This window comes from Kogia breviceps, chromosome 6 (genome assembly GCF_026419965.1).
Source record: "Kogia breviceps isolate mKogBre1 chromosome 6, mKogBre1 haplotype 1, whole genome shotgun sequence".
NCBI classification, from domain to species: Eukaryota; Metazoa; Chordata; class Mammalia; order Artiodactyla; family Physeteridae; genus Kogia; species Kogia breviceps.
Genome location: NC_081315.1, coordinates 114,129,549 through 114,155,026, shown reverse-complemented (window position 1 = coordinate 114,155,026; position 25,478 = coordinate 114,129,549). Strand labels below are relative to the sequence as shown.

Here is a 25,478-nt window from a genome sequence, read left to right as displayed (position 1 = left end):
GCACTCCAGCCAGGTGTCAAGGCTATGTCTCTGAGGTGGGAGAACCAACCTCAGGACACTAGTCCACAAGAGACCTCCCAGCTCCACGTAATATCAAACGGCGAAAATCTCCCAGAGATCTCCATCTCAACACCAAGACCCAGCTTCACTCAAGGACCAGCAACGAACAGTGCTGGACACCCTATGCCCAACAAAGAGCAAGACAGGTCTACAGCCCCATCCATTAGCAGAGAGGCTGCCTAAAATCATAATAAGGCTACCAACATCCCCATGCACACCACCAGACGTGGACCTGCCCACCAGAAAGACAAGATCCAGCCTCATCCACTAGAACAGAGGCACTAGTCCCCCCAACCAGGAGACCTGCTCAACCCACTGAACCAACCTCAGCCACTGGGGACAGCCACCAAAAACAGAGGAAACTACGAACCTGCAGGCTGCAAAAAGGAGACCCCAAACACAGTAAGATAAGCAAAATGAGAAGACAGAAAAACACACAGCAGATGAAGGAGCAAGATAAAAACACACCAGACCTAACAAATGAAGAGTTAATAGCCAGTCTACCTGAAAAAGAATTCAGAATAATGATAGTAAAGATGATTCAAAATCTTGGAAATAGAATAGATAAATTGCAAGAAACAGTTAACAAGGACCTAGAAGAAATAAAGAGGAAGCAAGTAATGATGAACAATACAATAAATGAAATGAAAAATACTCTAGATGGGATCAATAGCAGATTAACTGAGGCAGAAGGACGGATAAGTGACCTGGAAGATAAAATAGTGGAAATAACTACTGCAGAGCAGAAGAAAGAAAAAAGAACTGAGGACAGTCTCAGAGATCTCTGGGACAACATTAAACGCACCAACATTAGAATCATAAGGGTCCCAGAAGAAGAAGAGAAAAAGAAAGGGACTGAGAAAATCTTTGAAGAGATTATAGTTGAAAACTTCCCTAATATAGGAAAGGAAATAGTCAATCAAGTCCAGGAAGCACAGAGAGTCCCATACAGGATAAACCCAAGGAGAAACACGCCAAGACACATAATAATCAAACTGTCAAAAATTAAATACAAAGAAAACATATTAAAAGCAGCAAGGGAAAAACAACAAATAACACACAAAGGAATCCCCATAAGATTAACATCTGATCTTTCAGCAGAAACTCTACAAGCCAGAAGGGAGTGGCAGGACATATTTAAAGTGATGAAGGAAAAAAACCTACAACCAAGATTACTCTACCCAGCAAGGATCTCATTCAGATTTGATGGAGAAATTAAAACCTTTACAGACAAGCAAGAGCTGAGAGAGTTCAGCACCACCAAACCAGCTTTACAACAAATGGTGAAGGGACTTCTCTAAGCAAGAAACACAAGAGAAGGAAAAGACCTACAAGAACAACCCGAAACAATTAAGTAAATGGTAATAGGAACACACATATCAATAATTACCTTAAATGTAAATGGATTAAATGCTCCCACCAAAAGACACAGACTGGCTGACTGGATACAAAAACAGGACCCATATATATGCTGTCTACAAGAAACCCACTTCAGACCTAGGGACACTTACAGACTGAAAGTGAGGGGATGGAAAAAGATATTCCATGCAAATGGAAATCAGAAGAAAGCTGGAGTAGCAATTCTCCTATCAGACAAAATAGACTTTAAAATAAAAACTATTACAAGAGACAAAGAAGGACACTACATAATGATCAAGGGATCGATCCATGAAGAAGATATAACAATTGTAAATATTTATGCACCCAACATAGGAGCACCTCAATACATAAGGCAAATGTTAACGGCCATAAAACAGAAAATCAACAGTAACACAATCATAAATAGGGGACTTTAACACCCCACTTTCACCAATGGACAGATCATCCAAAATGAAAATAAATAAGGAAACACAAGCTTTAAATGATACATTATACAAGATGGATTTACTTGATATTTATAGGACATTCCATGCAAAAACAACAGAATACACATTTTTCTCAAGTGCCCATGGAACATTCTCCAGGATCGATCATATCTTGGGTCACAAATCTAGCCTTGGCAAATTTAAGAAAATTGAAATTGTATCAAGTATCTTTTCTGACCACAATGCTATGAGACTAGATATCAATTACAGGAAAAGATCTGTAAAAAATACAAACACATGGAGGCTAAACAATACACTACTTAATAATAAAGTGATCACGGAGGAAATCAAAAAGTACTTAGAAACAAATGACAGTGGAGACATGACGACCCAAAACCTATGGGATACAGCAAAAGCAGTTCTAAGAGGGAAGTTTATAGCAATACAATCATACCTTAAGAAACAGGAAACATCTTGAATAAACAACCTAACTTTGCACCTAAAGCAATTAGAGAAGGAAGAACAAAAAAACCCCAAATTTAGCAGAAGGAAAGAAATCATAAAGATCAGATCAGAAATAAATGAAAAAGAAATGAAGGAAACAGTAGCCAGATCAATAAAAGTAAAAGCTGGTTCTTTGAGAAGATAAATAAAATTGCTAAACCATTAGCCAGACTCATCAAGAAAAAAAGGGAGAAGACTCAAATGAATAGAATTAGAAATGAAAAAGTAGATGTAACAACGGACACTGCAGAAATACAAAAGATTATTAGAGATTACTACAAGCAACTCTATGCCAATAAAATGGACAACCTGGAAGAAATGGACAAATTCTTAGAAATGCACAACCTGCCAAGATTGAACCAGGAAGAAATAGAAAATATGAACAGACCAATCACAAGCACTGAAATTGAAACTGTGATTAAAAATCTTCCAACAAACAAAAGCCCAGGACCAGATGGCTTCACAGGCGAATTCTATCAAACATTTAGAGAAGAGCTAACACCTATCCTTCTCAAACTCTTCCAAAAGATAGCAGAGGCAGGAACACTCCCAAACTCATTCTATGAGGCCACCATCACCCTGATACCAAAACCAGACAAATACGTCACAAAGAAAGAAAACTACAGGCCAATATCACTGATGAACATAGATGCAAAAATCCTCAACAAAATACTAGCAAACAGAATCCAACAGCACATTAAAAGGATCCTACACCATGATCAAGTGGGATTTATTCCAGGAATGCAAGGATTCTTCAATATACGCAAATCAATCAACGTGATACACCATATCAACAAACTGAAGGAGAAAAACCATATGGTCATCTCAATAGATGCAGAGAAAGCTTTTGACAAAATTCAACACCCATTTATGTAAAAACCCTGCAGAAAGTAGGCATACAGGGAACTTTCCTCAACATAATAAAGGCCATATATGACAAACCCACAGCCAGCATTGTTCTCAATGGTGAAAAACTGAAACCATTTCCACTAAGATCAGGAACAAGACAAGGTTGCCCACTCTCACCACTCTTATTCAACCTAGTTTTGGAAGTTCTAGCCACAGCAATCAGAGAAGAAAAGAGAAATAAAAGGAATCCGAATAGGAAAAGAAGTAAAGCTGTCACTGTTTGCAGATGACATGATACTATACATAGAGAATACTAAGGATGCTACCAGAAAACTACTAGAACTAATCAATGAATTTGGTAAAGTAGCAGGATACAAAATTAATGCACAGAAATCTCTGGCATTCTTATACACTAATGATGAAAAATCTGAGAGTGAAATTAAGAAAACACTCCCATTTACCATTGCAACAAAAAGAATAAAATATCTAGGAATAAACCTACCTAAGGAGACAAAACACTTGTATGCAGAAAACTACAAGACACTGATGAAAGAAATTAAAGATGATACAAATAGGTGGAGAAATATACCATGTTCTTGGATTGGAAGAATCAACATTGTGAAAATGACTCTATTACCCAAAGCAATCTACCGATTCAATGCAATCCCTATCAAATTACCACTGGCATTTTTTACAGAAGTAGAACAAAAAATTTCACAATTTGTATGGAAACACAAAAGACTCCAAATAGCCAAAGCAATCTTGAGAACAAAAAATGGAGCTGGAGGAATCAGGCTCCCTGACTTCAGACTATACTACAAAGTTACAGTAATCAAGACAGTATGGTACTGGCACAAAAACAGAAATATAGATCAATGGAACAGGATAGAAAGCCCAGAGATAAACCCACACACATATGGTCACCTTATCTTTGATAAAGGAGGGAAGGATATACAGTGGACAAAAGACAGCCTCTTCAATAAGTGGTGCTGGGAAAACTGGACAGCTACCTGTAAAAGTATGAAATTAGAACACTCCCTAACACCACACACAAAAATAAACTCAAAATGGGTTAAAGACCTAAATGTAAGGCCAGACACTATCAAACTCTTAGAGGAAAACATAGGCAGAACACTCTATGACATAAATCACAGCAAGATCCTTTTTGACCCACCTCCTAGAGAAATGGAAATAAAAACAAAAATAAACAAATGGGATCTAATGAAACGTAAAAGCTTTTGCACAGCAAAGGATACCATAAACACGACCAAAAGACAACCCTCAGAATGGGAGAAAATATTTGCAAATGAAGCAACTGACAAAGGATTAATATCCAAAATTTATAGGCAGCTCAATAACAAAAAAACAAACAACCCAATCCAAAAATGGGCAGAAGAACTAAATAGATGTTTCTCCAAAGAAGATATACAGATTGCCAACAAACACATGAAAGAATGCTCAACATCATTAATCATTAGAGAAATGCAAATCAAAACTACAATGAGATATCATCTCACACCGGTCAGATTGGCCATCATCAAAAACTCTAGAAACAATAAATGCTGGAGAGGGTGTGGAGAAAAGGAACACTCTTGCACTGCTGGTGGAAATGTAAATTGACATAGCCACTATGGAGAACAGTATGGAGGTTCTTTAAAAAACTACAAATAGAACTAGCATATGACCCCGCAATCCCACTACTAGGCATATAGCCTGAGAAAACCATAATTCAAAAAGAGTCATGGGGCTTCCCTGGTGGTGCAGTGGTTGAGAATCCGCCCGCCAATGCAGGGGACACGGGTTCGTGCCCCAGTCCGGGAAGATCCCATATGCTGCGGAGTGGCTGGGCCCGTGAGCTATGGCCACTGAGCCTGCGCGTCTGGAGCCTGTGCTCCGCAACGGGAGAGGCCACAACAGTGAGAGGCCCGCGTACCACAAATAAATAAATAAATAAATAAATAAAAGTCATGTACCAAAACGTTTATTGCAGCTCTATTTACAATAGCCAGGACATGGAAGCAACCTAAGTGTCCATCAACAGATGAATGGATAAAGAAGATGTGGCACATATGTACAATGGAATATTACTCAGCCATAAAGAGAAATGAAACAGTTATTTGTAATGAGGTGGATAGACCTAGAGTCTGTCATACAGAGTGAAGTAAGTCAGAAGGAGAAAAACAAATACAGTATGCTAACACATATATATGGAATCTAAAAAAAAAAATTGTCATGAAGAGATTAGTGGTAGGACGAGAATAAAACACAGACCTACTAGAGCATGGACTTGAGGATATGGGGAGGGGGAAGGGTAAGTGGTGACGATGTGAGAGAGTGACAGGGACATATACACACTACCAAATGTAAATTAGATAGCTAGTGGGAAGCTGCCGCATAGCACAGGGAGTTCACCTCTGTGCTTTGTGACCACCTAGAGGGGTGGGATAGGGAGGGTGGGAGGGCGGGTGACTCAAGAGGGAAGAGATATGGGAACATATGTATATGTATAACTGATTCACTTTGTTGTAAAGGAGAAACTAACACACTATTGTAAAACAGTTATACTCAAATAAAGATGTTAAAAAAAAATCTACAAACAGTAAATTCTGGAGAGGGTGTGGAGAAAAGGGAACACTTTTGCACTGTTGGTGGGAATGTAAACTGATACAGCCACTCTGGAGAACAGTATGGAGCTTCCTTAGAAAACTAAAAATAGAACTACCATATGACCCAGCAATTCCACTGCTGGGCATATACCCTGAGAAAACCATAATTCAAAAAGAGTCATGTACCAAAATGTCCATTGCAGTTCTATTTACAATAGCCAGGACATGGAAGCAACCTAAGTATCCATCAACAGATGAATGGATAAAGAAGATGTGGCACATATATACAATGAAATATTACTCAACCATAAAAAGAAACGAAATTAAGTTATTTGTAGTGAGGTGGATGGACCTAGTGTCTGTCATACAGAGTGAAGTAAGTCAGAGAGAGATAAATACCGTATGCTAATATATATATATGGAATCTAAAAAACAACAAAAAAATGGTCATGAAGAACCTAGGGGTAAGATGGGAATAAAGATGCAGACCTACTAGAGAATGGACTTGAGAATATGGGGGGGGGGGAAGGGTAAGCTGGGACAAAGTGAGAGAGTGGCATGGCCATATATACACTACCAAACGTAAAATAGCTAGCTAGTGGGAAGTAGCCGCATAGCACAGGGAGATCAGCTCAGTGCCTTGCGACCACCTAGAGGGGTGGGAGGGAGATGCAAGAGGGAGGGGATATGAGGATATACGTATGCATATAACTGATTCACTTTGTTATAAATCAGAAACTAACACACCATTGTAAAGCAATTATACTCCAATAAAGTTTTTTTTTAAAAAATCAATATTTGAATAATTATTAATAATAATTTGAATGATAATTTGAATAATAATTATTTGAATAATTATAGATATCTATTTTGGAAATCTGCCAGAATAGAGGTTGCATCAATGCAGCTGTTTATATTAAATGAAAAACACACCAAAAATATTTTTATATATTTAGCAATGAAACTTGAGAGCAAATTTTTATCATGACCATGAATGTTATTCCTACTTTTACAGAATTACTAAGAAATTTCCAGATTCAGAAAGTTGCCTTCTAACTTGAGAACTGCAAGAGGATTAAATCAGAATACTAATGAAGTGTTTGGAACAGGACCCAACAAATAGTAAGTACCTAATAAAAAGTCATGAGGGAAGAAAACTAAAGATGACTCCCTATGAGGAAATATGCCAAGCCTGCTTTGCCACTTGTCTTTATACATTGTCCTAAACCAAACAAAGAAAAAAAACCCTTTTATATCAAAGATCACCTTGATCTACACTGGTTTTCCTGATTTGTAGACCAGATACTTTTTCTATTATTTCTGAGAAGAGTCTTGTCCTAAGAAATATAAACTTTGCTTCTGGATGTTGTAAGTACTGGGGGAAAACTTTAATAATTGATGCTGGAACTATTGACTCACCATATTTTTATAATCATGGGGTACATGTTAAGATGCCAAACCCAGAATCCACAAAGTTGGATATATTCGACCACTTAAACATGGCGAAAACAAACGAATAAACCATAAAGAAGGTTTTGACTTTTTAACCTTAATCAGGGTGAGAAGGCAAAGGACAAACAGAAAATTAGCTTCAACGTGTGGGGTTGAAAAAGAATATCTCTAATGTTAAAAGAGATTAAAATAAGAATGTTAAAATAAGAAAAAGACAAGCCGTAATTTTTTTTAAGGGCAAAAGACATGGATATGAATAGGGATTAAATGAATAGAAATGGCTGATGAATATATAAGAAGATATTTGTCAGAAGAAATTGAAGGCACCTGGTCTTCATTGTTGTCTATAAAACCAATAACGCTCAGCTTTAAAGAGGCTGCAGAGAAGCACTCTCTCAAGCAATATTAATGGGAGTGAAAATTAGAACAGTATCAAGTTTTCGGTTGTCAGTTGGCAATTCTTATCAAAATCCTAAATATGCATATCCTTTGACCTAGCAATTCCACTTCTAAGAATTTATTCTATGCAGATAAGGTGACAGTACCCAAATTATGTGTCTCAGCATCAGTAACAGTAAAAAACCATTGCAAAGTGTTAGTGGTCATGAAAAGATACACCCAACAGACTGCTGAATGAAGCAAGTATGTTACAAAGTAGCAAGTGTGGTTCTGATTACATTTATGTAAAAATATATATGTGTGTGTTGATATGTAAGTATCCAAACTGATGTCGGAAAGGATGTTCCCAACCATGTGAATAGTGATTATATTTGAGTAGTGGAATTTCTGATCATTTTTACTTTGTTTATGTTTTTGTTTATGGTTTATGTTTTTACATATTGTTTGAATTGTATATGAGGACCACTTACCACCCTAGTGACCATATATATATACACACACACACATCCTTGTATCTTTACTCTAATTGCCTGAAAGAAATTCCCTGAAAAGGCCTTGATTAAAAAGGAGGTGAATGATTAACTTACAAGCACCTCAAGTTTTGTCTGAGGCCAGTCCTATCAAAGGGAAATTTTTAATCTTACATTCAGGTTAATTTCTGTGTTGAATTTTACTTAGTTAATAGTCATAAGTTTAATTGAGCTCTCAGTGTAGGGGAGAAAAAAAAAAAACCCACATTTTTCTCTTCTGAAACCTTGACTTCTTTGGATCAAATTAAGTGTGTTGTTCCTAAACTGCTAAAAACTCACTGCTCACATTTTGTTAGCAGTTCCACAGGAATCCAAGAATGAACACATTGAAATTTCAAAATGGCAAAAACGGAGTTTCCTTTCCCCCATAGTTTAGAATACAGTTTCCTTGACTCTGGGTGTCCTTGTGTTGGCAGAAATCTGAGTCTGGGGATGCCTCTGCTAGCCCACACCCGGTGCCTCAGGGGAAGAGGCCCATCACTCCACCGTCGCTGTGGCAGAGGGTACCCTGATGCACTTGAGTACTGATTTCATCGTGCCGGTGATCCTATTTAGGATATGGGTGGCGGCAGGGGGGACCTTCAATGTTGCATTTACCTGTTTGTTTCTCAAGGGCTGAACCACTTCTCGAATGCACAGGTCTAGATCACTGAGATAGTCCTTTTCTGTCTGTATCAGCTCCTTGATGATTTTCGAACGCTTTGCCATCATTCTCTGATGTTCCTTCTCCTGAGTTAGGGTCTCAGCCGTGGAACACCCAGCCTGTGGGGTCATCTTTTCTGTTAAATGAAAACATGCACGTGTGAGGCATTCTGTTGAGATTTCTGGTTCCTTCATTGCAAACAATGCCACTGCAGGGTTATTGTTAGCAAGGGAAAAGGCTTAGAGTGTCTTCATGCGTGTTCTTGGGAAGTGATGTGTGGAAGTTTCCCTTAAGGTTGGAATCCTATGAAACTATGAGAAGGAAGAGGTGTGGGAATGAATACTTCTAACAGGTCAGTTAAAAAATATTTGACATGTCTAGTCTTTAAAATATCCCATTGCTACTATATTAGGTTATAAACCTGGTCTTCAGCTAGAGATAAAATGCATAAAATAATAGGTCAGAATTTCTTTTGGACACACTTAAGTCAAGGGAAGATTTTTAATTAGTAAGTGGAACACCTTCCAATTTTGTCTCTATTATTAAAAATAATTGCCCCTCATTCTCAGTGGGTGGTACACAAATCTCCATGAAATGGAAAACAATTGTACATGATTGAGATTTGTCTTTCAGTTCACAGTTAGAATCTCTGAGGAGTGAGGCAGTGGTAGGTTAAACAAATTTCAACTAAGATTTTTCACAGCTCATCTTCAGTGGGTTGCATATCTCGTTATTTCAGAATTCTTGAGCTGCCAAACGGAAATTTTTAATTAAAAAAAATCACAGTGCTGAGGAGATGTTGAGATAAATGGGAAGCCTCACATGTAGCCAAGGTTTTATATAAAGTAAAATGTAAGAAAGCTAAATATCTTCAAGGATGAGCTTCCCCACAGTGATGTAAAATTTTGGAAGCCACAGCTAGGTCACAGATGAAATCAGAGCAGTGACAGATAGTGGGGCAGTGTGTATGTAAATGGATTTGCTTCAAGCCTGATGTCATCACAAACTTAATTTTCATTGTAGTCTCTAGTTGCAGAAGTAATTTTATTTCCTTTAAAACTAATATGATTCTAGTAACTGATGTGTAAGACATCTCTAATGCTGACACTACTTCCTGAGAATGTAGAGCTTTACAAAAGGGCTTAGAAAGACTCTGTATGGGGGAAAAAGTGCACAGATCACACTTATGGAAATGGAAATAAAGAGAGGATGTTCTCTTGGCTGACCCCAGAGCTAACACAACTGGAGAAATACTATCATAGCAGAGTTAATGGTTCAATGTAAAGAGACTGCCCCTAGAATGTGAAGCGACACTAAGAATAGTGAGCATTCCTCTGTCCCTGGCCCAGTCATTTCAGGAGTCCCAACAGAGGCTTCATAATCAAGCCTCGGGAAGCATACTGTGGTGGTAATTCCAGCATTAGTTTGGAAGGTGCACTAGATTGGCCTTTGGACAATCCTGACTTGCAGGTGAATATGCTTCTGGGTCATTTGCCTGGAAACTATTCTTCCTTCATCAGGAAAGAAGAAGGATTTGACCAATAGCACTTAACAGCACATGGTTTTACAAGGCTTAGGCCATTCAGTGCCAGAGAAATAATCTACATAAGTTATTGAAGAAGAGAATCATGTAAGGAGCCTTCATATCCTGATCTGCGTTATGACAGCTTGGGGGTTCTTCCTAATTTATGATACTTTTATTGGAAGGTATAAAAAGCCTGTCTCTCAGCACCCCAAATTCGACAGGCAGAGTTACAATTAGGCGTCACTATTATGAACTCTTCTGGATATAAAAGAAGGCAGGTCACTGGAGAGGAGAGATGCAGTGAAGAGGCTGTATTCACAAGTGGACCTTGTGACCTTTGGGAGCCTACCTTTGGGGGCTCCTTCTAAAAGGTTGGGGGCTGGAAGTCAGAGGGCAGAGCGGGGAGTGATGGGGCTTCTTTTCCCCTGGGATATATAAAATAGCTCACAGACAGAAACTTCACTAGTAGAGAGCTGGCAAACCAGTATGGATAGTATTCAATTATTATTTAATATTACCTCAAAAATAAAAGGGGCACTGCTGAAAAACTGTTCTAACCGATGCCTGCTTTTCCAAGTTCTAAACATTTTGTGCCTTACAAATAAGGGGGGCCTAGCAAGGGGAAGGGAGTCTTTCCTGATCTTTGGCCAAGAAATATTCCAAAAATACATTCTCAGGTTCTTCTTAGTTCTCAATTCCAGGACTCAATTACTACATCACTTTAACTTATTTTACAGATTTCTCCAGTTGCTGCACTTTAAATGTACAATATCAGATTTTATTAATTAAAAATTAGATTTTCCAATCCTCCTCAATATCTTGTTAGGAATCAAGTTAGAGGGTCACAGGGGTGGAAATAAAGTGTCAGGCAAGATATTCAACTTCAGAGACTTCTCCCTTCAGGGATAAAAACCTTCTTAGAGAATTCAGAGCAGAGCAATCTTGAGAGCTACCTTTGTTTGTTCTTTTGACTCAAATTTATTGTGGGGACAAAGGCTTCTGGTCATTTTCTGATTGTTTCCGGAAAACAATCATTTTCCCATCTGGTCTCTAAACACGGGTTCTGTTTGCATTTCTTAAACCAACAAACTCTCCGCAATGCATTGTGGGCACAAGCTTTGTTATTATAAGATCCTTCTCAACCTTACATTTCAGTTATACTAAGTTTTTACATGTAAAACTACTTGTAACACACGAATATGACCAATATAGACCATCCAAATCAGCAGTCAGCCATAATAATCTTTTTCTAGATAAAGCAACAGAGGAGCTAAGTATTTAGGAAAGAAGGAAAAATAAATCTTTAGGAATGACTGTTTTCCAGTAGTTAGCATAAACTAAAAGACTGTGTCAAAACTAAAGGGAAATGGAGGCTAAAAGGACATTTAGATAGTTTTAACCAAAATATGCTACTGTGAATGAAAACGGTGCCACATAAGTGACCTCCCCTTTGCCCAACCTCTTTCTTTTACCCTCGAGCTTTATTTTTCCAGCAGTGATGATAAATTTTCACTATTCTAGCTACATATTTCATGAGTAACATATGTGGAAATTCTTGGCCGAGAAAGTTTATGTAAAAGGAGTTTGCTGCAGTTTGGGGAAAGGATAACCAGACTTAAGATCACCTCTGCGACTGTTCATAGAGAGAACTTGGTGGATTAAAAAAAAAACAAAGTACTTAGTCTCACAGAGCCTCAGTTTCCTCATCTGTAAACTAGGAATGAAAACCATCACAGGGTTATCATAAAGACTGAATTAAATGAGCAACGGTATGTGGAAGCTCCTTAAGGTCTTTAAAACCACATAAATGTCAGTTCTTTCCACAGATATGGGAATGACAGGGTTCTTTCTCTCAGCTCTTGAACTTTTCCACCCATTAGGGCAAACAGTTATCTCATTATTTTATAGTTATCAACTTGTCAAGAAAAATGCATGACTCCAAAGTGGGTGGACAGCTATGTTCAGATGGGAGAGGAAGAGAAGGAAAAATAGGGTCGTCGCCCATGGAGGAAATTCAGAATAGAGCTGGTGATTGGAATCCTGGGTAGCTCTCCTGGGCTGGGAGTATGAGTGGGGAGAACCCTGGTCTTCTAGAGAGATGAAAAAGCACCCGAAAGTAAGGGCATGGCTGGGGAGGACTGATGACAGTCTTCACTGAGAGCCCACGTTTTGCTTAGAGTTCATGTGCGCTCTTTCTGCTTTGCTGTTGTTGCTATTGCTGCTGCTGTTTTGCGGTGGGTTTTAAGGAGAGGTGGTTGATTTAATTCTATCAAGTTATAAAATTATATATATTTTCAAGGTTAAGTGCCTAGACTTTGTGCCACACTTCCTGGATTCAAACTCCACCTCTAACATTAGGTTTGTGACCTTGAACAAGGTATTTAACTCTTTGTGCATCCATTTCCTCATCTGTAAGTTAAGGGTAATATTAGTAAAACCTTATAAAGTGATTGTGAAGATAAAATGAGTTAATGTTTGTTAAACACAACAGTGCTTGGAAGAATAGTAGATATTGTGTAAATGTTTGTATTATTATTAGATGCAATTCCTGTTTATTAGCTGTAATATAATTTTCACTGTATTTTTAGCTGCATTCCAGTTTAGTGTATAACCTTCCCAAAATATTTTCATGCACGTATATATATACATATAGCAGTTAATTGTTTTGTTTTGTTTTAACAACATATACTCATATACATGTTCCTCTACAACTTGCTTTTTCAACTTTAGCATTATATGGTGGTAATTTAGTTTGGTAAGCATGTGTATATATATACATATATCTTTATTCTTTACAATAGCAATATAGTTGTCAGACACTGCTATGTGCCTGTCCAATATCTATTCTCCCATTTGTCTTTTATAAATTGAACCCTGAATAGATAAAAATTCTTACTTCTTAGATTCTTTTTAAAACTATGTCTCATTTATGGCAAAAGAGAGATGTAAGCAAAAATCTCTGAGAGGGGTTTCAGGAGTCTGTGAAAAGGCAAACTTGGTTGGGATGCCCCTTCTTCCATCCTTCACCCCTTATGTTTCTTGCCTCTTTTTTATTGCCTGGAATGTGGATGTGAATCCTGGAGGTACAGCAGCCATGCTGGAACCATGAAGTACTAGCCACAAAGATTAAGACCTATACACAATGGATGGCAGTATATGGAAAGATGTAAAGAGCCTCCTTACTCCTAGACTTCTTGAATGAGACACATAAATTTCCATGTGTTAAGCCACATTTTCTGTTGTTTTTAGGAAAGTTTATTAGTATATGACAGAGATTTTGGCATCTAGAAATTTAAGTGCTGCAAATAATGTAACCTGTAATGTGAAAGTGGCCTAGTAGGGGAGGAAGGATACCAGGAAGACATTTGTAGTCTGGAGAGTAGGTGACCATTACCATTCAGTGGCAAAATATTTGGTAAATCTATATTACCGCATACTAAGGCATATAATTAGAGGAAATGGTAGAAAAAAATCAAAACGTTGGCATGTTCTGATTCTTCCTTGCCACATTCAGCAAAAGCATACAAATGAGATATGAACTCAGACCATGGCTAGGCAATCTATAAGGAGAGATAAAAGAAAACACCTAAAAAAGATATTCTGCTGGTGGCCTGTAATTTAAATAGGCTGAAAGCCCCAAAATTGGATTGAAAATGCCAACCACTTCCAACCTCAAAGGGAAGCCCAAGAGATAGCTTTAGCAGGAGATAAGACTGGTGCCTCAGGGCTTCCTCTTCCTTGAAGAGTTTTCTGTCATTCCAGAGAGGGAAAGCACACCAGCCTGGATAAATTTGAGAGGTGTCTGAAAGACGGTATACCAGGGGCCATCAGGCTAAGGGCTTTCTATTAACATCAAATCCCACCTGCTTGAGCCTCAGCTATGAGTCTGATTCATGGATATCTGCTAATGTCCTGTTGCATGTCTTCATGGAGAAACTTCTGGGCTTCAGAAAATATCTCTGGACATCAGTGGTCTTCATATCTGGACATTAGTGGTCCTGACTTCCCTTTCCACTATTGATACGCTTTCTCCTGTTTCTGTAATCTGGATTCTTGCTCACTGTAGTAGGCAGAAAATGGCCCCCCAAGGATGTCTACACCTTAATCCTTGCAACCTGTGAATATGTGACCTCACACGGCAAAGGAGACTTTGCTGATGTGATTAAGGTCACAAACTTTGGGATGGGGAGATTATCCTGATGGACCCAATCTAATCACATTAGCCCTTAAAAGCAGAAGAGAACACAAGGAGAGGTGAAGACTGAGAGGGACCTTACCCACCAGTTCTGGTTTTGAAGATGGAGGAAGAGGGGCTAAAAGCTAAGGAATGAGGGTGGCCCTTAGAAGCTGAGAACAGCCTTTGGTTGATGGCCAGCAAGGAAATAGGTACCAACAACCTGAAGAGTGAGGAAAGGCTTCCCCCCTCGAACCTCCAGAAAGGATCACAGCTCTACTGAACCCTTGCTTTCAGCTGTGAGACTCTAAGCAGAGACTTGGCCACTCTGGACTTCTGACCACCAGAAACTGAGATAATACATTTGTGTTAGTTTAAACCACTAAATTTGTGGTGATTTGTTACAGAGGCAATAGGAAACCAATATCCCCACATAATCTAATCCCTGAAACATCACAGTCATTGTTTAGATTGCCCCTCTTAAGAACTTGAACTACATGTAAGTTTCCTCCCACCTTTCAGTGTTCCTTAGGGAATCTTCCAAAGCTACTAGTCCAAGATTGCCTGTGCCACAATAGCTTGAGTTTCAGTAGTGAAATAAACATGAGATTGTCAGTTAGACTTTTTCTTTCAATATAGTTTTTTCATCTTTGTCTAATGTCTTGGTTTCCAGTACAGGCCAGAAAAAATCACACTTGGAGGATAGGTACAGGATTGTACGAAAGTTTTCAGTTAGAGAGACATCAGTAATAAACCAGATAGTCCTTGTGTTCTAATGCATTATTGTCTTGAATTCAGTTTAATAGTTTCCCTAAGCAGCCACACAATAGCTCAAGTGGTAGTTCCAGCTGTGGCAGTGGCTCTGAAGGTCATGGCAGTGCCAACAGCAAAGAGAAGAAATAAATGACTATAGAAGGAAGGCACACCGCTCCAGGTATATTTCACAAATCATGAAAAATGAATCCCAGCTTGACTGGTAGAGATTCAGAGACATTTTAAAAAACCAGATAAAACATTTAAAAATATTTTAAATGAATGAATAAGGCTTCAGAAATGTGTAAAAAATTGTCTGAGGGCTGGAGTAAACTTTAAGTGCAGTCCAAGGAATTAAGTGAGGCTGAAACCACCAAATATCCTGGAGACATCTACAGACACTGGTGTCCTAAGAGGATGAGAGCTTTGTGTGTCCACAAGGAGTAGACAGGACATGGTGGAGGTGAGATCTGGGCTAGGTTTCTGAGCAGTGGGGAACCTGATTAGAGAAATAGCGTAAAGCCAGGAACAGAAAGGAAACACACTCAGGAAAAGGTGAACTAGTTCAGTACAAATAATGCTCCAAAGGGAGAGACATCAGTAAAAATTGTCTCAGCCATACCTCTGGGTGATGATAAAAAGAAAAGGGGGCAGGAGAGAAGTTTCCCTAATTATTCAGGGACACTAACTGGCTCTTATATGGGTTTGGGGCCTGGATTCATTGAACATTTCACAAATGATTATTAAGGGCCTACTGTGAGCCTGCAAGTGTTCTAGGAGCTGAGGATACAGCAGTTTAAAAAATATCGAAAAAAAAAAATCCCTTTTCTCATGGAGATTAAATTTTAGTGGGGAAAGAAGAATATAAATAAGTTATTTAGTATACAAAAAGGTAATAAGTGGCATGGTAAAAAAATACAGCAATGAAGGCCTCTAGGAAATGCTCAGAAGGTATGAAATTTTAAATAAGATTGTGGGGAAATTTTCAAATTAAGCAAAGACTTGAAAGGAGACAGAGAGTAATGCAGGTGTCTGGGGTACATAGTTTTCCTCAGAGGAACCAGCCAGTGGAAAGTGTTAAGGTGAGAGTGTGCATGCCCTGTTCAAGGATCAGGAGGGAGGCCCGGTGTGACTGAGGTGGGTAGATAGCTGGGAGGGAGTAGGAAAGATTAGAGGAGAGGGAAGCTTTGCAAGTATTTTAAACACCTTTGTAGTGATGCAGAAAAGATAAAGGCATTGGAGTAATTTAGATGTTTTTCAATTAAGAATGCATGTTAACATTTCAAGACCAATCATCACAATAATAGAAATAGTATGTAAATTTTCAAAACCAGTAGAGGCAAAAATGTAATGAGGAAGAAAGTAATTCAAAAGAAGGCAAGAGAAAGACAAATATAAGGTACATCCAAATATATGAGCAATTATAATAAATCAAATAGCCAGATTATCAAGCTGGGTTTAAAATTAAAAAAACAGCTACAGCTATGTGGTGTTTACAAGGCAGAGAACATAAGCACATAGAAAGTTTGAACGAAAAAAATAAAAAACAATACTGAGCAAATACTAATGAAGAGAAAGATGGTAAAGCTATCTTTATACCAGACAAAATAAACTTGAAGACAAAATAAATGTGAAGGCACTCCATAATGATTAAATGTTCATCAGGACAATATGAAATTTTTAATTTTATGTGTACTGAATAATATGGTTTCAAAACATATGATATAAAAAGTGAGAGTTGTAAGCAGAATTTGACAAATCTTCCATAATAATGGTATTGTAAACATAATTCAATGACAGGCCAGTTAGGATGGAAAAATGTGTGTTTATGAATTGGAGATTTCACATTCTTTTTAAGGACAAACATCACCTTTATGAAAATACACCATATTCTAGACCATAAAATTTCAAAGATTCAGTACATAAGAATCACAACTACAATGCAATTAAGTTACAAGTAAACAACAAAAATAAAACTTAAGCTCATTTGTTTAGGAATGTTAAAAAAAAACCTTGCTAGGGCTTCCCTGGTGGCGCAGTGGTTGAGAGTCCGCCTGCCAATGCAGGGGACATGGGTTCGTGCCCCGGTCCGGGAAGATCCCACATGCCGCGGAGCGGCTGGGCCCGTGAGCCATGGCCGCTGAGCCTGCGCGTCCAGAGCCTGTGCTCCGCAACGGGAGAAGCCACAACAGTGAGAGGCCCGCGTACCGCAAAAAAAAAAAACCTTGCTAAATAACTAATGGGCAATAGAAGAAATCACAAAAGCAAATAGAAGATATTTATTCTGAAAGATAAGAAAAATGTTACATGTGGAATGTCACTTAAACATTGCTTATGGAAAATGTATAGCCTTAAATTTATATATAAGAAAGGAAACAAGACTGAAAATTAATGATTTAAGTAAAGAAGTAAAACAAGGGAAAATATATAAGCCAAAAGAAAACAAAAGAAAGGAAATTAAGAACAAACTTTTAATGAAATTAATAGGTCTTCAACTCAGGCTTCAAATAATTCCCACAGATATATTTCAAGGAACATGAGATTACAAAAAAAAATCCTAAAATATACAAGGAAACGAGGTATCATGAGTCAGATACAGGAAAAAAAGAGACACAATTTTACCCACAAAGCCTTAAAATATTGGAATTATTAGAGATATTTAAAGTGTATTTTGTAGGTCTATAGAAACAGAGTGGTTTGAACTTATAATCAAGAAACAAGAGACTAACTATGGAGAACAGTATGGAGGTTCCTTAAAAAACTAAAAATAGAACTACCATATGACCCAGCAATCCTACTACTGGGCCTATACCCTGAGAAAACCATAATTCAAAAAGAGTCATGTACCACAATGTTCATTGCAGCTCTATTTACAATAGCCAGGACATGGAAGCAACCTAAGTGTCCATCGACAGATGAATGGATAAAGAAGATGTGGCACATACATACAATGGAATATTACTCAGCCTTAAAAAGAAACGAAATTGAGTTCTTTGTAGTGAGGTGGGTGGACCTAGAGTCTGTCATACAGAGTGAAGTAAGTCAGAAAGAGAAAAACAAATACCGTATGCTAACACATATATATGGAATCTAAAAAAAAAAAAGGTTCTGAAGAACTAGGGGCAGGTCAGGAATGAAGACACAGATGTAGAGAATGGACTTGAGGACATGGGGAGGGGGAAGGGTAAGCTGGGATGAAGTGGGAGAGTGCACTGACATATATACACTACCAAATGTAAAACAGATAGCTAGTGGCAAGCAGCTGCATAGCACAGGGGGTCAGCTTGGTGCTTTGTGACCACCTAGAAGGGGTGGGATAGGGAGGGTGGGAGGGAGGGAGACACAAGAGGGAGGGGATATGGGGATATATGTATACGTATAGCTGATTCACTTTGTTATACAGCAGAAACTAACACAACCTTGTACAGCACTTATAATCCAATAAAGGTGTTAAAAAAAAAAAAAAACCCCAAGAGGCTATAAAAATGATGAAGTAGATTTTAAAAGAATGAAATAAAACTTTAAAAAGTAAAACTCATAATAATTAAAATTTAAAAGCTTAATGGACTACAAAATCCAGTGAAAGGGTAAGAGAGTAAATTAGACAAAGCCGAAGAAATTAATGGAACCAAGCCAAAGAAATTATACAGAATGCAACAGAGTGACGTGAAGAGATATAAAATATGCAGCATAGGTTGGGAGACATTGAGAACTGGATGAGGTCTAACAAATGCTTAACTGGAGATCCACAGGGTATGACGGAGAATGTAAGGAAGAGGAAATATTCGACGTGCCAATTACCAAAGACTTCAGAAATTGTGAAAGACAGTAAGCCTCAGAATCAGAAATTTTAATGAATTCCAAACAAGATAGATAAAATTAGAAAACCACACCTAGACACAGCATTTTGAAACTTTGAAACAATAAAAATACCTAGATCTTAAGAGCATGCAGTAAGAAAAGACAAATTACCTACAAAGTGTTAACAAGCAGACTAATAGCCGCCCTTACAACGACACTGACACAAGCCAGAACATAGTAAAATATGCCTTTAGAGAACTATGAGAAAATAACTGTCACCTTAGCCTAGCAAAACTTTCTCAAAAATAATGGTAAAATAAACACATTTTAGAAAAAGAAGATCTTAGTTTACCATCAAAAAATCCTCATAAAAAGTAATTCTAAAATATGTACCTTACTGAGAGGGCAAAATGGTCCCAAATGGAAGATTGAAATGCAAAAAGGAATAAGATGGAAAAAAAGAGGGAAAGATAAATCATATGGAATATTAATACAGGAAGAAGGATACCTGAACAGGTAGAGAGAAATAAGCATGTGTTAGAACAATAACCAATAAAATTAACAAAATTTTCTAGTCTTTCTAGTTCTGAAATATTTAATTGCCTTTTACACTTTACCCGTCGTAAAAAGGAGCACACCTAAACATATTATAAAGAAATTTCTACATTCCAAGGATAAAGAGAAACTCTTACAAGCTTCCTGAAAGAAAATTTTCAGGTGAGACTAGGACTTGAATTAAATTTCTTATGTGCAACACTGGATGCTAGGAGACATTGGAATCATGTATAAAGAATTCCGAGAGAAAAAGATTTTGACCTTGGCCCCCTTGTTATTTATCATTTAGGTTAAAAGACCACTGCTTTCAAGTACAGGAGAATTTGGCAAATAGCCACCCTTGTAATCTCTCTGAAAACATTACTTTAGTAAGAGTTCCAGTTAAATGGAAATAGGACTGAAACATCTCAGTATAGCAGAAGACAAAATATATAAGAAAAGAGGTTTCTTGTAGAGACTCATTCTCTCCAAACTCCCAATGAAAACATTCAACAAGTAACAGGATCCTGCTAGAAAGTTTAGAACAATTCGTGCTTTGAGGCTAAGAGCTCTCTGGAGAGAGCAGGGATGGATAAATACTCACTATTGCGTCTAGAGAAAAAAACAAGGGTTTAGAGGAGCTTAGAGCAAAGACTGGGGACGAACAGCTTCTTCCGCTGCCCAAGAGGGTCCTATGTAAGTCAAGGAAGGGAAACTAAGGTGAGCAATTAGAGCTGGCATTTTATCAAGGCAGAACTAATGCAAGAGATAAAAGAGAACATCAATAAGTATGAATGTAATGAGACTGAAACAGATGCAAATAGAACACACACACACAAGACTGTCAGGGTCTATTAAATTATTTTTCTCAAAATTTAAAATTTATTATAGTAAATTTAAAAAGAAAAAGAGTTTCGATGTCAGAAGCAAGTGATCTTTCAAAATTCAAAATGGTTTGGATTTGGACTGAAAGACAATTTAAACAAAACGGACCTTCTCTTAAAAAAAAAAAGCCTTAAGGGAGCTAAAAAAACCTCACATAAAAAGGAAAGCTTATAAAAATGAGGAGCTGCAGTATAAACAGCATAACTGAATACGTCTTTCTTTCATATATTATACTGGTGATAGAATGACCTTCATAGTCAGTTATATCCTTGTATCTCACTGGCGCTTGGCCTATACATCATGTGCAGTGCACATAACTAATGCACTTTAGCTTGGCTTCTTTCTATCATGTCCCACATGTGCACTGCATCAAATTTCCTGGCGAAAATGTTATTTCAAGGTCATGTGTACAATAAAATGTTCTCTTGGTGTCACAACAATATTATTTCTCCACTGACAGTATCATTAGAATGATTTCTACACTGATTAATACTCACCTGCCAATTCAAATAGAAACATATGTTGTGGATAAAAATAAGTCACGCACACCTTCTCCCTCATAAAATATAAAGACTAAAGTGACTTCTTGGTGGAACTCAATATAAAACATCAAAATATTTCTGAAGAACCAGGAGCTAATCTGAAGACTGTGATTCTCATTTCAATCATTTTAATAATAATGTTTTCCTCTTATACAAAAATGTTCTTTTTTCTCTTTTTTTTATTGTGGTAAATATATGAAACATAAAATTTACCATGTTAACTATTTTTAAGTGTGTAGTTCGGCAGCATTAAGTACATTCCGATTGTTGTGTAACCATCACCACCATCCATCTCCAGAAATTTGTCATCTTCTCTAATGGAAACTCCATATGCATTAAACAATAACTCCCCATCTCCTCCTCCCCCCGGCCTCTGGCAACCACCATTCTACTTTTTGTCTCTATGAATTTGGCTACTCTAGGTACCTCATATAAGCAGAATCAGAATATTTGTTTTTTGAGGAATGGTTTTTTTCACTTAGCATCATGTCTTCAAGTTCATCCATGTTATAGTAGATGTCAGAATTTCCTTCCTTTTTAAGGACGAATAATGTTCCATTGTATGTATAGACCACACTTTATTTATAGAAGTATATATTTTTAAAAAATAATTTTGATATTAAAGCATTATACACTATGACTGCAGTTATACTAATTATATTGTGATAGCCTATGAGAGCAAGTTATCAAGCATCTATTATGTACCAACTTAAAAATATATACATTATCTATAATCTTCCTCATAACACTAGAAGTGGGATACCACACTAATTTTACAGATGAGGAAACTGAACAGAGTGAATGTGAGTAAAAGTTATCCAGTGGCTCACAGAGTATGGAGAAGTGATGGGATTCAAACCAGACATGCTTAGCTCTGAAGCCTGGGCTCTCCTCCCTCCTCAACCTGTCTGCTTATGCTATGATCAGGGTACATTGTGTTGTATGTAGTGGAATTGTGCTAGACAGGCAAACATACAGTTCAATTCTGACTCTGCCATCCACTAGCTGTGTGACCTTGGCCAAGTCATTTGGCCTCACTAAATTGCCTCATCTGTAGAGGGGGAATAAGAACAATCATAGTAATGATAATAAAACCTAACATTTTGAGTATGGTCAGCCCTCTGTACCTGAAGGTTTCGCACCCAAGGATTCAACCAACTAAGGATTGAAAATGTTTTTCTTAAAAAAATTCCAGGGCTTCCCTGGTGGCGCAGTGGTTGAGAATCCGCCTGCCGATGCAGGGGACACGGGTTCGTGCCCCAGTCTGGGAAGATCCCACATGCCGCGGAGTGGGTGGGCCCGTGAGCCATGGCCGCTGAGCCTGTGCGTCCAGAGCCTGCGCTCCGCAATGGGAGAGGCCACAACAGTGAGAGGCCCGCGTACCACACATACACACACACACACACACACAAAATTCCAGAAAATTTCCAGAAAATTTCAAAATGCAAAACTTGAACTTGCTGCATGCCCCGCAACTATTTACGTGGCATTAACAATGTATTAGTAATCTAGAGATGATTTAACATATACAGGAGGATGTGTAAATACTATGCCATTTTATATAAGGGACTTGAGCATCTGTGGAGTTTGGTATCCACATGGGTCCTGGAACCAATTCCCCACGGATACCAAGGGATGACTGTTTTCACTTTGTGCTAAATACTGAGCCTGTCTGTATTAGCTCTTCAATCCTCACAAAAAACACTACATAGATATTTGTATTCCCTTTCTTTTATTTCCATGTGAAGAAGTGAAACACAGGTTAAGGTTAAGGCCTAAGGTCACACCACAGTAAGTGGATTCAAACCAGAAACTGAGTAAGTCTGGCTCCTAAACCTGCATTTTAATTATTACTCACTGCTAGGAGGTTTTAAGAATCCAGATAAAGCAGGCCAATTGCTGAACTCAGTGTCTGACACACAGAAACCTCTCAAAAAATGTAAGTCATTATTTTCATGACTATGATTTACTTGCCATTTTTCTATATCTGGTTCTGAATGGCAGCATCTGCTTTTCCTCCTTTTTTTCCCTCTTGGAAATGTTCTAAGGGTGGGAGGAGAGATTGAGCATCCATCAGGAAACTATTCTTCTGGGCTCTGGACCTGCTCTAGGAAAAAAAAAGCACAAAACAGCAAGGACTTCTACAAAGTGGGTTCAATACCAGACCTAATGTTCATTCTTCTTATTCAAGCTGAATTCAAATTCAAATCTGAATACAAATACCTTGTATGTTGTTTGACATAATAAAAACCCTTGAATTTTAAAAAAATCTGATTCTTTCTCATTTAACCTGAAGCTAAGTCACCAGCACAAATAAGTTTCTGAGAAATTCACTGAAAATATTGTGCTTCTCAAGAAAGTTGAAAAAGCAAGGTAACTAAAATAAGATACATGTCCTGCTAACATACACAGTTTATTATTACTTTTAATATTCTAGGTCTTTATTTATTTGGATTAAAGTCCATAGCTGATATTATTCATCAATAGCTACCAATAAATAATAATGGATTTTGATTTCCATTATGACATTGAAATCTCACTTATCTCTTAATAAAGGAGATTTGGAACTAATATTTTCATATACTGAGCTTAAGGTTTTACTTAATGCCTTGCTTACCAACACCTGCCCTCACACTCACTCCTCACCCCTAAGACCAGATTATGCAAGCACACTTATACCATTCAACACTTATTTATTGAGGAGCTCGCTTGCAGAGTCATTTGACTGTGGAGAATACAAGGATAATACAGTGCAAGAACCTGACCCTAATTCATAATTTTGTCACAGCCATACATATGTTCATTATTAAATAAGAGTAAGAAAAATCAGAATTTGAAGGTGAGCAATTTTATGAATTCCACAGATTTTAAAGAAATCTTGTATCTAATTTAATATCAATTTCTTAAATTATATATTGGTTTTGAGTTGGGACTATTCTTTATGTTGGATATATAATAGTGAATAAAATAGTCCTTTCTATCAAGAAGTGTACAATCTAGTTGTAAAGATAAGGTATTAAAGTAGCAGGATAAATCAGTACCTTCCATTCCTTCCTTAAGACATACCTACTGATGCCTGTGCACTTATTCACTTAATGATCAAATTGCATCTTCTCCAAGAAGTAGTTGTGTTCAACAGCAAACCTCATTATGTCACTTGTACTTCTTATTGTAATTACATTAATTTAATTTAAACTTACATAAACTGATGACCTGTGAGTGTAAAAGAGTATGTGTGTTTCCATGAAAATTGCTTTAATGCTTTGAAATGATTTGATAAAGTTAAGTTGCCAGAACACTGCTGCTCTATTAGGAGTTGAATGGGACAACTGTAAAAGAGTAGAAAATTATTTAGAAAGATTCTGGAAACAAATCACTTTGCAATTTAAAATATCAGTCAATATTTAAAAACTGATGTACAAATATAATTACAATAAACCATGACCTACATGCTAAGCGAGTGCAGCCTAGCAGTCAGGCCTACTGGAGAAGACCCATCCGAATGAAATCTGAAAGAGAGCAGCACTGGTGAAGAGAGATGCCCAGGGGTCCTGAGCAGAGGGGGCAGCATGACCAAAGGCTTGGTGGCAAAAAAAAGATTTGCAAAAAGCTTAGCATGATGAAAATACAAATGTTAAAGAATGTGGTAAGGAGATGAGTCTAGAGAAATGATCAGGAGACAGATCTTGAAGGCCTTGTTAAGGAATCTGGAATTTTTAAGAATGGGAAATCAGGGAGCCATTTTTTGTTTGTTTTTTTAACATCTTTATTGGTGTATAATTGCTTTACAATGGTGTGTTAGTTTCTTCTTTATAACAAAGGGAATCAGCTATAAATATACATATATCCCCGTATCTCCACATGAGTGACATGATCAAATTCTCTTCACAAGACCACTTTGGCCTCGGTAGAACCAGGTTTCGGGGAAGAGGGTAGAGAGCAAGGATAAAGGCAAGGAGACAGGAAAGTGTCCATGAACCCAGAGGGTCTAGTTGCTAGGGGAGAGATAGAGGCAATTATGCTTTGTCTAGTTGCCAATAGGACAGAGAGAACTGAACAGATCAAGAGAAATTTAGGAGATGAAACTAACATGGACTGGTGAGCAATCAGTGTAGGGGTAAAGGAGAAGAAAAGTCAAAGTTGACTCTCAGATTTCTCACTATTAATGGGACAGTGGTGTCATTTAAAGAAATAGGGAACAAGAGAAAGAACGGGTAAGGGAGATAAGGTGATAAAGTCTATCCAATTCTATCTCATTATATAGAGAAGGAAGCTAATTTCTAGAGAAGGTAAGTATTTTACCTTAAATAACAGTCAGAAATTGAGTTCAGATTTTCTGACCATAACCCCCGCCGTCCAATCCCCTTTGTACCCATATAGTGCAAACACCCACCTATAATTCTATCTAGGGTTTTA

The 25,478-nt window shown here is 37.6% G+C and overlaps 1 protein-coding gene across 1 annotated transcript in view; it reads right to left on the bottom strand.

Annotated features, from left to right (window-relative positions):
* ARHGEF38 (Rho guanine nucleotide exchange factor 38) overlaps nucleotides 1-25,478 on the bottom strand; it is a 153,043-nt gene that overhangs the window by 105,937 nt on the left and 21,628 nt on the right. The window contains exon 2 of the mRNA XM_059067436.2: nucleotides 8,803-8,984. Within this exon, the coding sequence (XP_058923419.1) occupies nucleotides 8,803-8,984 (182 nt within the window). The remainder of the gene's footprint in view (nucleotides 1-8,802; nucleotides 8,985-25,478) is intronic.